General features: G+C 41.9%; 1 protein-coding gene across 1 annotated transcript; it reads right to left on the minus strand.

Moving 5' to 3' along the window:
• Window positions 1-255: 255 nt before the first annotated feature.
• On the minus strand, window positions 256-10,757 carry WDR45B (WD repeat domain 45B; the record flags this gene model as incomplete). The annotated part of the gene is made up of 9 exons (XM_009706721.1): window positions 256-577; window positions 932-1,053; window positions 1,592-1,693; window positions 2,220-2,305; window positions 4,254-4,444; window positions 6,160-6,254; window positions 6,795-6,882; window positions 7,548-7,649; window positions 10,683-10,757. Coding segments are annotated over 9 exons (968 nt in total), but the record flags the coding sequence as incomplete, so codon positions are not given.
• Window positions 10,758-16,086: the final 5,329 nt, after the last annotated feature.

Genomic DNA, 16,086 nt, shown 5'->3' on the forward strand with positions numbered 1-16,086 from the left:
CTCCTAGCCCAGCTGGTAGAGGTTTATTTGAGTTCCCCCTACTCCCAGCCATTCAGTGGAAGTAAAGCAATGCCTAAAATCTTCTGGTTTCACATCCCTTTTTCTAAAGCTAGTTGTACATTTGTACAGCCTCCTGCAGCTCTTTTAGCGTGGCAGGCACTCGTGTTTAATCTAAAGTCATTTCACAGTTTAGATTAAGAGAAACCCAATAGGCACAAGCTTGTTGAAAGCCACATCTTGAAAACTTGAGTTGATGACAGTAACCCAAAGAGATTTTAATGATGAATACTTGCAGAAATGAGAATAAACATATGTAGTCCACTACTTCAGAGCTTGTTGCGATCATGTTGGGCCAGGCTTCTCAGTGAGGTCTGCTAAACTTGATCAGTATTGAACATTCATACACTGTCCTTCCAAAGATGTGGAATAGCCAAGGCAGTACTTTGACCCATGCACTCCCCTCAACTCAGTCAAAGCTTGTCGTCCGTCATTTCTAGAAACTGAGCATAGACATCCCTTGAGCATTCCCCTTTTTGGTTGAACAAGAATTTGTAGTAGCTGCCATCTGCACATATTGCTGAAACAAAGACAAACACGTTAAGTTCAGCCGTTCTGAGGTACCGTTCCACTCCTTCAGCTATAGCTTGAGCAGACCTTTCAAGCTAACAGAACACCGAGAGAGGTGCTCTGGAAGAACCCACGGTAGGTCTGTCCTGCAGCTGCCAGCCCAGCGCTGCACCCAGGTTTGCTTCCTGCCGCCCTGGGCACTGCTGGATCCTACTCCCTTGCAGGGCTGAGCAAGGAGAGCTCCTGTTCTCAGCTGACAGGGACATGCAACGCTGTCTCCTCTGAGCATTCCCTCCAGCTGGAAGCTGGTGTAGTTCAAAACCCGGTTCTCCAGGCAGAACCTGGGGAAGGCTCTCTGACTTACCTATGACAGCATTTGGCTCTGTTCCAAAGGCACAAATGCACGGAGAGCCTGAGGGAACCTGAAATTTGGAAAAACTCCATTTGGAACTGAAGTATTTGGGAAGAAAGCTGGCAGAGGCCAAACTGAAAGAGAGGGAAAAAAAAAAGGCATAACAATTTAGTAAAGTGTTGACTAGAGTTGATTTAGAACTGCTGGTGTGTTTGAACAAGTCACAGTGTTCACACTAACTGCTATTTTTGATTAGCTTTTTATTTTCTTCTACTAAGCATCAGGTAATACGTACGATTCACCTTCTAGGGAAGGGGGACCCTACAACTACCTTTCTGGCTTTATGTTTTTAAGTGACTGCAAAAACTGCCAAAACAATTGATTTTTAGTAGAGATCGCTTTATGTGAAGTGTCCACAAAGTATGTTCATGCTGAGATAGCCACCAAAGAACCACCTTAACCACCTGCTGGAATTCTACCGCTCCACAAAGGCAGCAGAAACTTGGCAGTTGCTACATAGACCTACATGTGCAGCTTCACTCAAGCACAGCAGATTAATCTTACCACCTCCAGCAGTGTAGGTGTTTGCTTGACAAGACTAGCGTTCAAAACTCTACTAAAAGGTACTTTTAAAAGGCCCCCCCAAAGGCTTTGGAATGGCTCAAACCCTACCTTGACTGCTTATTTCTTTTAGGGTCTTCTGCAGCAAAAATATGTACCGTGCCGTGGTCGCTGGATACGCAGATTAGGGAAGCGTCCTGATTGAAGTTAATACTGTAGAGAATACAGACAGTTGCAGTTATTTCTGGTGGAACATCCCCGCAGCTTCTGGCGTACACAGTCAAACTTGGGCCTTGGGCTCTCATGTGCTGAGCAGCACGCTGTTGTAATAAACCTCTGTGCCCCGCCAGGTGCTCACCCTAGTCTCTCCAGGAAATGTTAAACCGCACCATTGCATTCTCCCTGTTTCAGTGTGAAGCTGAAGTATCCCCCCAGCTACACTTATTCTCTGCAGAGAAGTGGGTCTATTGGTATACACGGTTTTGTCCCAACCCCTGTAACCTGTGCTGGGCTTCACACAGCTGCCGGGTACTGCCTTCTCCTCACCAGCACTGAGCAGAGAGGAAGCAGCACAGGCGCCGGGCAGCCCTGGGGGCTCTGACTGCCGGGAGAGTTCTGCCTTGTGCCCAGGGCAGCGTAACTTCCCTTTGCTTTTTGAAGGCGACTCGGGTGCCGTTTAGCGGGGTGCCTCAGTGCAACAATACTCACAAGACAACAAAGCAGAATCAATTAACTGTACCAGTATATATTGGCTGCCTGTGATCCTCTTCGTAGCTCCTGGATTAAATGCCCTGATGAAGTATCAAATATTCTTATGAGGGTCCCCTTGAAAAAGAAATTGAGCATTATATTAGGAAAGACAGAAAACTCTGTTTTGTCTGACCAGCATGCCCTTACATACACTCTTGGGTTTTTCATCTCGGTAGATTTGAGAGAACCTCTCTCAATATTAATTTTTGGGACGAGTATTTGTTTCCCCCACACACCCCATCACCACAATGTTACAATGCTTTCGTATACAATCGTGTTACTCAACTAAGTAAGTTTCTTCCAAGTCACATTCTAAAGCACTAGTGCAGCCCTGGCCTTAGTTTGCAAACGTTAGACTAGACTAGCGTACAGCCTTTTGTGCCCAGGTTCTCTGAAGCCCTTCGTTCTTGCTCCCTATAGTCAGTACTCCATTTTGATTGCTACTGTGCTATCCCCGCGCAGTATAATCAGCCTGTGGATGGTCTTGGTTTACAATTAGTTCAGCTGAAGTAATCTAGAAGCATTGGTTACCTATCACATGCTCGCTATCTGTGTTGATGCAAATCTGAGAGACCCCAGAGAGCCAGGTGACAGACAGAACATTGCAATGGAAAACTGTCCTTCATTTACAGTAACCTAAGCTTGACACCAGCGATGCAAAACAAGTCAGTGCATCCGAAATAAAGTGATCGACACTTCAGAGTACTTTCATCTGATGAAGAGGGGGTAGACATTGTCACCTACAACTCGTGTTATACACCTGGTTAACAAACACATCTCTCCAGTCGCACACCAGTGAATAACAGAACCCAGCACAGAAAGATTCAGGTAAATGCCAGCTTAGTTTTGATTTAAGACACAAGCTTGAGGTGTTTGCTTACAGTATGTTCAGTATGGCAGTTTGCTCATACTCCTACTTCAGTGTGAAAATGCTGTTTGAACTTTTTCTCTATGCAAAAAAAGAAGTCTTAATACAAAGTCAGCATATTATTATCTATTTAGCAATAGAGTTGGCAGTTTTAAGAGCTTTCTTTAGAAGACATACAGTGATTACGCTGAGTTAAGAGAGACTATGGCTGCATTTTATTTTTTTTTTAAGCTTTTTGAGCTGTAGGCTGTGCAGTAGAAATCATTCTAAACACAGACTTGTCAGATTAATGTAGCTTGTCCTGGAGAAACTCATTTCAGTTGAATGGAAGAAGGTGGCGAGTACTCGGCTTGCCTCAGGGAGATGGGTACATCTGCCTTGCGTTCCTTTGGACACTGCGGAAGCAGCAGCCCTGCGGGAGCTGAAGCTCACCAGCAGACTTCCCTGAAGGCCCCCGGGAGAAGGCAGGTCCCCGACTCGCTTTGCATCCTTCCTACACTTCTGCATCAGCCCAGCCCAGCGGGATTTCTACTATGCAGGAACTTCAGGTTTTTGTCAGTGTATTGCGTTCTTTGGCCCTGTGTAACATAGGGCCACACACAATTTGGTAAATATTCCAAGAATAATTTTATCACTTACACTCTGTATGAAGACGTCTGCAGTGTGTGTATGAGAAAAAACAGAGGTAGTGCACCTCCCTCCTGGTCAGTAACAGGAGTTAAGCCAGAGCAGAACTAAGTCCTCCAGTAGGATAGACCTATTTGCAAGTATTTCTTCAGCTGGTGTTTTTTAAGTTGAATTTAAGCAGAAGATAATAAAGGTGAAACAATGTAAATAAGCTTCCCCTGCTCGCCCTTTATTTTTAACATTAATAGTATTTATTGAAGAACACATGAAACAGGTGAACTGCTTGGGCCAGATCTCATTCAAATGTCACTGAAGAGTCACTGCTACCGTCAGCTAAAACAAACACTACCTCAGGCACAGCATTTGGATTGCTTTTGGGTATCCTAAAGGAGCAGGAAAGACTGAGAACGCTTATTTCAATGACAAATTTCTGTCTCTTTCCTACGAGAGGATGCAACTTCCTATTTTAGGAGGATTTACGACACTAGAACGCATAGTAAATCAGAGGTAGGAGGATATTATTCTTACTTTTTCTGATGCTGTTGCAATTCTTGTTCCCTGCAGGTTTAACGCTATACAGCTCAAGACTCCTTCGTGAGCCGGTATGTCTACAGGAGGCTTTTCTGTATTTGCGAGATCCACGATCTGCACGTGCCCAGTATGTGTCCCAGGAAATGCAAGGAGAGAATTATTACTATTTGGACAAAGGACACAGAGACCTAAAAGACAAAAGAGAATAACTGTGTAGTTTCCATAACCTAATAAAAGTTTTCAAACATAAGTTTCTAGAATATTGGTAATTCCAGAACAAACATACATACATGTAGTAAATCAGAATTTCATTTCAGTGGCTATTGCAGTATCCCCAAACATGATCCATCCGTAAGTGCAGTGCACAGAGAAGGAGGAGAGTAGCATAATTTTAACTTGCTCCCATCACTTTATTTCAAAGTAATCTAGTTGGGGTTATCCAAAACCTGGATGTTCTCAGAGATCAGCTCCCTCAGTCTGTTACAGCAAAGCTCTTTTTAAAAAAAAAAAAGTAGTCTCCTTAGCAGCTCAAAAAGGGTAAGAGTTTATAATAGGTGATCTTTTAGTTTCTCCTCTGTCAGTAAAATTGATTAACTCATGTTTAAGCCTGGTTCTTACGGCACTTGCACTTTTTTCTTCAGAACTTTTTGCAGACCATTTAAGGTAAATCTCATCTCTCCCAGGTGGTCTGCTGATACCAACTAAATTCCTGCAGCCCCAGCCAACAGCAGTGGGTGGGTGTCACAAGGAACAACAGAACTTGTACTGTGTCTTCCGCCCCGCGCATCAGCCAGCATGCCGGCGCTGCATTGAGGCTGTGCTGCCCTGAGCGCAGCCAGCAGTGCCGTGTTTGCTTCTAGCAGGTTCAAAAAACTCCAAAGATCGGGACTCCAAGCCTAAGTAACCTTGTGGTGGAGAAAACATCCAAGCTGATCTTCCCAGTGTATCAAGCGTGGCCAACACCCTTGTTCTACTAGCTGGCACTATCGAGAAGAGTTTGGCTCCATCATTTCTGTAACTGTCTTTCAAGTAGCTGTAAGCCACCTGCCCTGACAGCCCTTCCCACTCTCCTTTTTCGCCTGAGGAAACGAGCCCAGCTCCCTCAACCTCCTTGTGCAGGCCGTGTGCTTTGGGACCCTGACCATCCTCGCAGCAGGGCGCTGTCCTGCCCAGAGCCAGACGCTCACTTAGTTGCCATTGCACCCCTCCAGTTTTAGACCTGCCCTTACACACCTGGTACACCTAAGCGTGTACCTGACATGGGAGTACGCTCATCTCGTTACCCTCGAGGCTCTCCTTCCAGACATGACCTCTCTTTTTCAATAAACCCTACTGCAACAAAACCCTTTCCTTAGATCAAACCCAAGCCCTATCCCTCCCACGCCTCCCTGGAGCCTAGAGCTGGCATCACAGCACTACACCGTGCTTAGCACTAATACTCGGCTTGGTTCAGGATGCCTTCTGCTCGTTTCAACAGAAGACAAACCCATACCTTGCTATTTAAAAAGCACAGTATCAGTTGGCTAATTAGGCTCCTTTTGACACCGTAGAGAAGAGTTTGCTAGACAGTTCTAGCTCTATTAGAAAAATGGAATGATGCACTTTAAACTTTTTCAGCACAAAATACATCAAGTTTACAGGTTCTTTGCAGAAGAAAGCAAATAGCTCTTCTAGAAATCCACTCTGTAACAGGAGTACATGAAAAAGCTTTTCTGTGCCAAGTATTAATAAATTGTAATAACCATTTTATAAACACAAAAGCATCTCCAAATGGCATGACTATAGTGCAGCAAGTAAACTGTCTAACGACTACTAGATAACCGATTCAGGCAGCTGAAGATAAACAGCACGTCAAGAACAGAATAAACTTGCTTCCATTCCCGAGCCCACATACACAACTAACCTTTAGGGTTGTAGCAGGTTTCAAAGACGTGCAGCTGGTGGGGATTGTGTGTGAAAGTGAAAACTTTAATCATCGAGTCCAAGACTACCACAATTCTGAAACAGACAAGAAGTTCCTGTGACTTGGGGTGGGTAAAACAGGGACATAGATATTAATTCAGATCTGTAAAGGCTTTCAACTGATTTAATGGCTATGTTCTTCCCCCCGCCCACAAAGAGACTCACAGCCTTGCAAAAAAACCCATGCAACTATGAGCCGGCAAGCACTTTTAGCCAAAGCTGTGACAGCAGAACCCCTCCGCCCACACATAAACAGACTCCAGCTGTTAACAGATGCTCTTGCTCTAGAGATCCACTTGAATTCCCTTCACACTCCTCCAGCCCTAGAAAACCAGTCAGTAGTAGCCACATGAGAACATTTCCCTACCAGAAGGTCTTGCAGGCTTTTCACCAAATTTTCAGATACCAGTATACTTGAGCTGTGATCTGTTAACACCTAACGCTTGCCCCCAAAATCCTATTTTACCTTTAATTGTTGGTGTTAAAGCAGGATCTTTTTCTTTTCTGCAAACAGCTGGAAACAAGAACAGCGTACAAGGCCAAGCTGCACGTTTGGAACACGTTTGTTGTACCTACCTATCTCTTCGCAGCTTAACTGCTTTGACTTCTGTAGAAAACTCTATCTCAATGACAGTCTTCTTCTTCAGGTCGTCCCAGATCATTACTAGAACAGTGCAGACACTGCATTAGATCATCAGGGCTTATCTGAAGACCCACACTGTCTCCCTTGTAACAGCCTCTACTTTCTGAGAAGGCTAATCAAGAGGTACACCCGATAGCTAAGCAGTTACAGACGGGCATCCTGCTAACCAGGAGGTACGTAGCTACTGCACATCAACCCACTCTTTCACGCTATGACTCATGCAGGTAGGAGCTGGTAAACTCTTACCCACAAAAAGCTGACAATAAAAATGCATTTTTCTAAAGACAATCAGCTTTTTTTTGTTTTACTCTGAGGGTTAGCAAAGAAATAAGGCAGCAGTCAAAGAAAAGTAGCATATTTTCCCTCAAAGCTTGCCAACCAGGGACCTTTTCCCCCTCAGGCTGCCGAGCCATAGAGTCTCTTTGCAGAGTTAACTGTGAGACGTGCAGACTTTGTCACCAGGTCTCCGAGACCAGTCATTGCAGGTAACTGCCTGTTAACACTGCAACAGTAGTGCTGCAACTTACTTCACCCCATTTACTTAAACCTCCTGCAACATCCCCTTCATCGAACCTTCAGAATACCAGACCCCAGCTCAAGGCATTTTGTCTGGAAGTTCTTTGGGCAGTTTCACACAGGTAGCAAGGCAAGGCAAACACTTCTAAGCTCTCTTCCTCAAGACTCACCTTTGTTAGGTGGGTACTTTGGCTTTTTTCCTCCACCTACTAGTGCTAAATAGTTGCAACGAAACAACATTTCGACATGGCCAACACCACCTTCTAGAAATTCTGGAAGACAAATGTATTTTATTTAAAAGTGTCAGAACCGGTTAAAATGCCATCTAATTTTTACCAATGTTAAAAGAAAAACTCATGTTAGCTAGCACATCTCTCAGGCACCTGAGAAGAATCGTATCTTCCTACCCTGGCTGACGTTAAAAAACAGAGAATCCTCTAAAAGTGGGAATGACAGAAAAGAAATCTTAAAAGGTGTTTTTATTTTTTTTTGTTTGTTTGATGGTTTTGTGCTTGTTTAAGATTAGGATTCTCAGCAAAGTTGTGTTATTTTTCACACCAATGAAGATGACCACTATTGTCACACAGTTGGGACAGATCTCACTTTCATATATAGACAAAACACAGCAAGGTTTAAAAGTTATATTGAAACACGATGCATGAGAGGAGATCAAGGAATATCATCATGGCAGGTTGATAATTCCTATTATACAGTGGGTTTCTAAATACATTTAGAAAGACTGTCCAGTTCGCTCTGATTCATTCCCCTCACACTTTTGAAGTCTGGTGTTGCTCTATTATGCTAATACCATGTATTTAGAAAAATACCAGCAGTATTCATTAGTCATGAACCTTTTTATTTGAAAAGGGATTTGTCTTTATAGACTTGCTGGATTTGAGGAAAGAATGGAAACGTGCATATATGTAACTGAACTAGAATCTGTAGTGCCATTCTGTGGAGCACACCCGTAGCTGCTAGAATAGGTAAGAAGTACGACTCAGCTCCAGCGACCCTTCACTCGACGCAGGAAACATAGGGAAAGCAAAACCGATCAGCTGGTGCAGGCTGTTTCTCATTTAGAGTGCGAGGAAATGGGTTTTTTCCTTTTTAAGAATCTCAACTGCAGAACAAGTAGAATACGCCATGCTTATGGTGCAAGTGGAGGAACAAAACACCAACCAGAGCATTTTATAATAAAAGGATTTTTCTATTTGATGACATTTAAGTGGGGGCTTGGCTGTGTTTATGTAGCTTAGAGGGATGCTTGGAATGCCACTGAGGAGAAGCAACTGAACTGTCAAGAGAAGAGGCTGTAACTGTGGCTTTCAAGGTAGATGAGCAGAGTTAAAAACAAGCTTCTCCTTTAAAAGACTGTCCGATACCTCCACGCATTGGCAGGTTGCAGCAGGAAAGGCGGACAAAACTAGCAAACTATTTCAAAGCTAGAGAAAAAGTTGAAATTTCAAGAGGACTCAAGAGAGACCTACTGTCAGAAACAGGGATGGGAGAAAACAGTAAAGAACGTCCAAGGAGTGGGGAAGAAGCATTGCAATGGAAAGATGTAGACATATGCATGAAGGATAGGACAAGGAAGATTCAGTTAGACATTAAGAAGCACTGCAGTACATCCGGATGAGGAATTATGTTGGGACTTGACCATACAAAGCTGAAGGTAGATGCCTGGAAAGACATTCATACTGGAGCAGTAAAGCCCTGGATTTCATTCAAGTCCTTGTGGTTTCTTCAACAGCACTTTTGAGTGCCGAGTTTCCTTCCTGAACAGTTGTATGTGGACACTACCCCCTTCTGCACCAGATCCTCCTCTTAACTCCATTAAAGCATTTAAAGCATGACAGCACATTTTGTTATGAAGAAGTATTATCACCACCACAAAAAGTCTTAAAATATTTACAAATGATAACCCGAGACAATTTAAGAATTGTGCAATGTGTTCTGAATCTATGTTAGAACACTTTAGTCGTTATCTATTTAGTCGTTATCGTATTCTGACAGGTGATGCTTGGATGGGGAACTTCATGGAACTCCTGGATACAAGACACACAAGCCAGGGTGTAACAGTTAGGACTTGGTTTAATCCTGGGTTACAGAAATCAATCAAATAGTGCCAGATGGAGCTTGTCTATCTCAGGTACGTTTAAATGTACACAAAAGACAAACAAGATGTCTGTGTGTACCTGTGCAGCCAGTACAGCCTGACCTCTCAGAATCCACAGGGGAAAGGCAATCTGACTCGTAAGAAACATTTCACCACAGGATTCCTGGAAGTATGTCCAGAGCTGCTGGCAGGGAGAGTTTTGACAAAGAACTCAACAGGACTTCAAGCTGAATTCTGATCCTTTTAGCACATTATCACAGATGATAGTCCCACGACAAGTTGCTTATGGAAGAATTTACTACTAAGAATAGAAAATAGTTTGTCAGCTTTGGCCACGTGAACAGTGACTAAAATTTCTTACAGCACTAGAAAGTGGAAGCATGCCTGGTTTCATAGGAATTGCTATTTTAAATACGTTTTTCCTCTTATTAAATCCTTTCTGTCACCACAGGCTGGAAGTGCTGGGAAACCTGTTTAGCCTGGCAGCTTTCTTCCTATATTTAGGGTTAGAATCACATGGCTAGGTTTCATTTTCCTTGACTTTGACTCAGTTATGTTTCCTTTCTGACAAAAAGCCCCACTACCTGTCAATATAGCTCATCCAGTAATTTCTGTTAAGACATCATGTCTTAAGACCCTCCCAAATTTTTTAAGCACACAGAGAATATAAGATCTGGAGTATTACAGGTCTGAGCTCACAGTGCTCTTGCAAGCAATACTCCAAGCAAGTAGGAGAAATGTTACGTTCAGATCTCCAGTAAGAAGGCAGTAATTTTATTCCTGCACTAGGTCATCCAGATTACTGCATGAGAACAGAACAACTTCTCTTGATGGTAGATGATGCTGCTGCAACAAGCAACTCTTCTAGCACTTGTGAATAACCAGGCAACTTACTTCCTATCAGGACTACGAACATGAGCAACAGCTAACGCAATTCAGCCTCTGCAAGAAGGTGAGACAAATTCATCATCAGCCAGCTTGACACAAATTAATAGCATCTAGACATCTGACCAAGCAGTGGTGTAAGTGAGAGTCCCTTTGGGACCAGCATGGACTTCCTTTCTTGCAGCTTTATTCAAAGCCTTCCAGTGATGGAAGAGTGAAAGCTAAGCAAGAATCTTACAGAAAAAAACGAGGAGGCTGAGCTTCCAACACAGAAATAGCATGGTATAATAAGTGAGCATTTTACCTTGTTTCTCTTTTTCTTTGAGTGGATCTGCATTATAAACTCGGAATCCATTTTCCATTCCACATGCAAAGCATCCTGTAGTAAAAAGCACACACATATATACACATATATAGTAATTGCGAGATACACTGAAGAACTAAGCAAGAGCCAGAAGGTTAAGAGAGCATTACTCTATAACTGCACTGTTAAACTCAAGCTGAAGACCACTTGCAGGCTTTGTTAGTGATGGCAAGTGAAAACTGTTTAGAGAGGTTGTCCTCTATGCTGGCCTCTACTGAAAGTGGAAGGTTCTCCATATTCTTTTTAGACAGGTGAGAAAACAATGGAAGGAAAGGAGAGCAATTCCCTGTGCATCTGTATCCTATGCCATGCACTACAGAGGGAAGGAAACTTGCATTTTAACTTTTATGGTCCAACAGTCATTATGAAACAAAACCCCTCCTTTCTTATTAGATCTGAATTTACACCGTGATTACAACCATGTGAAGTATGATCCATTGTTCATGTTTCCACAGAAGAAAGCTTCTCAAAACATAGTTTTTAAGAATGCTCTAGTGAGAGTCTGCTACTGTCAGATGCCAATAGCTTAATCCTAAACCAGGGAATGATTAGAAGCCAGATTAAAATACTCTGGAAAACAATTTTAGTTACTTTTACATACAGAATTACGCACGTGCCTTTTTAGTGGAATCCATCAAACTACCAGTGTCCTGTCCTGCTGTTTTACTTGCTAATGGGTGAGTGCAGTTACTAATATAAAGAAACGCCAGTGTGAAGTTAGAGCAATTTCAAGTCATTCAGAAGCAGCTGCTGTCACTAGAGGCAGAGACTGACAGGAGATCGGTCGCTACACAATTTATGTGCACTATATTGAAAATCCAGTTAAGATCTGCAAGGTACTGGAATGGAGATATTCACATTAGCCTGGTTTTATTCTTATGCACTGCAATGACTGCAATGATTTGAACCCCCCAAATAAAGATGGAGGAGTTATGTCTAAATGCACCCCTTCCCCAAACTCAATACTCAAAAATCACAGGGCGGGTGGGGGAAGGAGGGAAGGAAGTAGTCTTCACTCTTAACATAAGGTCTCCCAGCCATTTGCTCATAGCCAGGTGACCCATGATTTCCTACACACAAGACTGGACTGGTTTGCTGTGGAGCGATGGCTCAGAAGCTGGCACAAAGGCTCACGCTGCAAGAGACTGTGTCAGGTATTCCTGGCGTTAAAGGTCACGAACAGCCACGATCCTCACAACACAGGCAACTACCCACCTTTGTGGCTGGCACGCTATTATACAAGCTCAATTAAAAAAACTGCATGTGCTTACTGAAGACCAAGTAAGCAACATTCAAGACACATCTTCCACTGCTCATATCTTGATGCAGGTTAAGAGTTCAGAAGAAACAATACAATTGGTGACTTTTTTTTTGTTCTACGAGAACAAAATTAATGTTCTCACATAACAGTACAAAAACGTACAATAAACTTGATCTTGACAACAGTATTAGTTTAAAAACTCCACAATTTGGGAAAAATAATGCAGCCAATTTGAGATTCCTTTGTAATACTTCAAGAGTTTCAATCCAAGTAGGATCACTTTAAAAAAAAAACAAAACACAAAAAACAAACAACAAAACCAAAAAGCCAACCAACTGAACACAAAAACCCCCAACCAACCAAAATCCAACAGCAACAAAAAAAAGGCATCACACACATCCTCTGCTTTACAGACCAGCAGCTTATGAGGTGTAGGAGTGTGTGTTCGGCACCATCCTTAGGGCTCCTATTCACTGAACTCACACAAAGGAAAAATTACTACAACATCCAGCTCGGCACCCTTCAATGTAGAAAGCAAACAAATTAACTCTCTTATTTAACATATAGTCACTAACAGCAGAGTCACAGACCCAATATACCAGACTGTTCTAACAGTACGACAGTCAGCTAAACAGTGAAGAAAAAAAAAACCACACAAAAAAGCCTGCTCCCTCAACCCAAAAGACTCACAGGCACAACCCTGTCCAAGATTTTGTAATAAATTAAGTGAAAAAAGTTCTTGTTTACATATGTAAACACACAGAGAGGTTAGTAAGAACATAATAATTATAGAAAGATTAGTAAACATATTGAAATAGATGCTTTTAAATTAACTACATTCATTTTACCTCCTGCCTTCTCAGCGCATCATTCTTCAGTTTGCTCTGTCAGTTGAATAGGTAAGAGTGTACTGCACTGAAATCCCAGCACTACTAAGCTGCCACCTTATAGTAAAGTATACTTTACTGGGATAACTAGAAAGGAAATTACACTGGAAACATTTCTCTATACATAAAACAATACTATACAGGATAAGAACTAATTTGTTTCTGTTAGCTGCAGTGTGCAGCCATATAATTATTTTTCCAATGACAGTTTTAGAACACAATACTGTATTTCCAGGAGAGACCAAGGAGAAGGATGCTGAAACTGTTCTATAGTAAAAGAGCACTGTACAGTTTTACTTCTGTTAATACCAGCAGCTTATAACAAACCCAAACAGAGCATTCCTAACGCAATGAAATGCAGACATTACATTTCCTGTAACACCACGACAGCTTTTCTGCAGGGCAAACCTGGTGACTAAGACGTGGGCTGCTTTTGATGTCTTGGGAATACCGACACTTGTAACGGGAGACAATACACCAGAACTGAGGGAATGTGAGTAATGGTGATATTCCCCACACAGTCGATCATTACTGACAGAGATATGAAGTTCTCAGTCATGGCAACCCCTGAAGCAAACAAGAGGAAAAAAACAAAACAAAACAAAACCCACATATGGGAAGATTACTGCTACTCATTCAATTCCAGGTTACAGGAACAGCTGCGGAGCCCCGTGTTTCCCATCCGACTGATCCCAGCATTTACCAGTGGGATCACAAATTCGACAGCTACTGCTTGTAAGAGCTTACGTATGAGAGAGCTGGAGAGGGGCTGCAGAAGAGGGAATTGCTGCAATAATACGTACGCTTCCATCCACAAGAAGTTCAGGTCTCATTTTAAGAGGGGACAGACATGCTGTCAAAGAGCCACTGACAGAAAACAACTCTCATAATTCTGTAATACTTTAAAAAAGAAAAAAAATTAATTATTACCCTAACCCACAGTTGTGGTTGTTACTACAGTAAAAGTAGTATTTGCCAACAGTCCCACTGAGGCCACAGGGAGTTTTGTTTGTTTTTCTAAAACCAAAGAAAAAGGAAGGATTAAATTAATGACTATCCTAGAAGATACCACAAGCTGAAAGGGGCACACTGCTGACGTAAAGAAACCTGCAGGCTTTAGGGCCTAAGATCCAGAAATTGCAACAGCGAAGCTTAGGGAAGTGACTATGGCAGGCGCAGTTCCTAGCACGTTAGTTCTCCTTGCCACAGCAAATTTTGTCTAAAGCCATAAAAGAGAGCACAGAATCCTACTAACATTTACGGGGTCCTATAGGTAAGCATTTCAGTCCACTAAAGGGGATCAAATGAATGAGACAAGTGTTTCAACACCAAAACGAGTCCACACCTCAGCTTTCAAACTGACTACAACAGTGACAAAAGAGAAAGTTGTCAGCAATTTACACATACACTTTCTAGTATTGCAATTTATTTTGATGTTCTGTCTATTCATTTCTGTTAAGCACTTTAATGTCCTTCTAAAAGCATTAGAAAACCACCTGAAATCAGGAGTATACCAGCTTGAAATTAAGAACCTAAAGTCAGAGTATTCCGTTTTAAAACAACTGAAAACACCATGCAATATGGGCCTTCCACTTTTGGGAGTTACATTATTTCTTTATTTTTTTATTCAAAAGCAGAAAGTGGCAAAGGCACCCAATATAAAAATATAGTCTCACTCAAAACAGAGTAAGGGAAGCACATTTCAGAAAAACTCCAGATGCCAGCTTTATCGCTTGTCAGTCATGGAAGTTAAGACTTGGAGAGACTTATTAGATCATTCCTCTCATCTTCCCATCATTATGGGATTTGCTAGTCTTAAGTTACTGAAAAATTAGGTTATTGTGACAATATATGCAGACACCCAGACTAGTAAGCTTCAGCACTCAAGTGACTCATATTTCTATTTTTGGTAGAAGCAACAAGGAAGAAGTGAGCTTTTCCTCTTATCTACTCTTCTTTGAGCAGCCAAAGAACTACCTATCCTTTCACACTTTAAAAGGCCCTAAACTCATGAAAAGTTGGCATGCTACCTACAGTTCAAAAGCCATCACTCATAAGCAGGAAGAGCTCCAGGAGCCTGCAAATGAAAGCCAAACATGTTTTTTTTCTTCAAGTTGTTTGTTGTTATTCAACTGGCTGGCCAGGCTAGGCAGGATGGGGCTTGAATACTGTCAGCTCAGATTCCCAAGACAAATTCCTTAACATGCTTTGGATGGGACATTATTCAAAAAAAGTGTTTATTTCGCATTTACTGCCACAGAATTTAAGGGAGCCTTTGCAACAAAGAACAAAGAACACTAAAATGATGTTCCAGAGGCATTTTGCAGTAAAAGAGAAACTTACCTTCTTACACAGGTCTCTTTATAACCCAGCCCCATCACAGGCCAAGCATCAAATGTTACAGTTTCATTATAGACCCCTGCAGATTTGAAATGAAGCTCATCCTCACAAATCTCTTTTTCCATTGCTGTTGCAAGTGCGAGATGAAAACAAGTACAGAGTAGCTGAAAAACAGACTATTCTATTGTTTCCAAGTCAACAGGATAGCCTGAAGAGAGCTACCAAGAAGCTCACCTCATTAACAGTTTGATATACTACTGACGTCATCAGAGATGTTAGACTAAAATCAACAGAATAATTTGTGTTTACACACGACTTCAGCAGCAACAGGTATATGAACTACAGCCTACAATGACAGGAGCTGCAAGACTGTCTTAGGCAAGAGTATTATTTGTTAAGACATAAGGATGTTACAAAATGATGACCTTCTATTCCTTATTCCACAAAAATGAAACTCACTCATAAGACTGGTGCTATTTTTATATTGCAAAGGCAAGACGAGCATATGCACCCCCCTTCTAACAAAGAAAAAAAAAATAAACCAAGCATACAGTGAAGCTTTTCATTGGTCCATGTATTTACACTTGCCTGCTATTGTGATTACTGGGTTTAACCATAATTTTAAAAATGCAAATCGAGCAAAAAGAAAAAAAAAAGTTACCCCACTAATTTTGAATGCCAAGTACTTACACTAAGAAAGTGACGTTTTGTGAGTTACCTTTTCAGTAATGCAGTTTCAAAAGAACATCCCTTTAAGCACAGGTTTTAAGGCAGACTTATACAACTACACAAGGAAAGCTAGCCAATTTTAAGCAGCGCAACTTGCAGTAAGTACCAAACCACCATCTGAGAGACA

This window comes from Cariama cristata, unplaced genomic scaffold, assembly GCF_000690535.1.
Source record: "Cariama cristata isolate BGI_N322 unplaced genomic scaffold, ASM69053v1 scaffold25818, whole genome shotgun sequence".
NCBI lineage: Eukaryota > Metazoa > Chordata > Aves > Cariamiformes > Cariamidae > Cariama > Cariama cristata.